Here is a 1,183-nt window from a genome sequence, read left to right on the forward strand (position 1 = left end):
AACAACAAGGTCAATGATTTGCTGTAACACATCCGTTATTGCATTTTCTCAAGACCAATTGGCGAAATATGTAAACGCCATAACATGAGTTATCACTGTTATACAGACGACACACAAGTTTATCTCGTGTTCAAGCCACTCGATAATTGGACGAACATAGCAAAGCGACTTGAGGCTTGCGTAGCTGATATCAGCAAGTGGATGTGCTCGAACATGTTAAAATTAAACGAAGATAAAACAGAACCGATAGTATTTGCTCCAAAAAAACGAGTGAAGGACCTTTCAAACATGAATCTTAATTTTGGTGGAAACATTGTTAGTGATGCTGAGTGCGCAAAAAACCTAGGCGTTTATTTTGAGAAAACTTTAACAATGGACAAACAAATTAATGCTATATCAAAATTATGTTTCAATCAGATCAGAAACATTGGACGATTTCGACCTTTTATTACCGAAGAAGCTTGCAAAACGTTAGTATGCTCTCTTGTAACCTCCCGGTTAGATTATGGTAACGCATTACTGTATGGACTCCCTGCAACATCTATTCAAAGGTTAAAACGAGTTCAAAACATAGCAGCTAGGGTCATTTCAAGGAAGAGGAAGTTCAACCCCATAACACCAATCCTCAAGTCTCTCCATTGGCTGCCTGTAACATACCGATGTCAGTTTAAACTTCTAGTGTATGTGTTCAAGGCTTTCCACGAGGCACCGGTCTACCTACAAGAACTCGTTCAAATATACAAACCAATGCAAGCACTTAGATCTGAAAATTCCATGATTTTAACAACGCCACGTGTACATGGTGTGAGAACTAAAACATATGGGAAAAGAAGATTCGACAAAGCAGCAGCCGTTCTGTGGAATGATTTACCAAGTGATCTACGAAACATCCATTGTGGGAACGTTTTTAAGAAAAATTTGAAAACTCATTTACTCAGACATGCTTTTAATAGTTCTTAACATATTTCTACATAATTGTAATTTTTAATTTTTAAGATATTACTTTTGCTTCTGAATTTTTAACTTGGTATACTTTTATTGGTTATTTAAGATTTTTTTAAGCAAATATTTTGAAGTTTTAACTTACTTTTATTGGTACCAATTCAATATCTCTTTAATTTTATCATGCCCATTTTATATAAATTTTATTGTTTTATCAGTACTATATTTTTCAAATCTTTTT

At 34.3% G+C, this 1,183-nt stretch overlaps 1 protein-coding gene across 1 annotated transcript; it reads left to right on the top strand.

The window, feature by feature from the left end:
* The first annotated feature begins 213 nt into the window (after positions 1-213).
* On the top strand, positions 214-960 carry LOC134697855 (uncharacterized). Its single transcript, XM_063560143.1, has one exon. The coding sequence runs from the start codon at positions 214-216 to the stop codon at positions 958-960; it is 747 nt and encodes a 248-aa protein (XP_063416213.1).
* Positions 961-1,183: the final 223 nt, after the last annotated feature.

This window comes from Mytilus trossulus, chromosome 14 (genome assembly GCF_036588685.1).
Source record: "Mytilus trossulus isolate FHL-02 chromosome 14, PNRI_Mtr1.1.1.hap1, whole genome shotgun sequence".
In the NCBI taxonomy this organism is placed as follows: domain Eukaryota; kingdom Metazoa; phylum Mollusca; class Bivalvia; order Mytilida; family Mytilidae; genus Mytilus; species Mytilus trossulus.

Coding starts and splice junctions, on each gene's coding strand:
- LOC134697855 (XM_063560143.1), top strand. CDS start 214: ATGTTAAAATTAAACGAAGATAAAACAGAACCGATAGTATTTGCTCCA.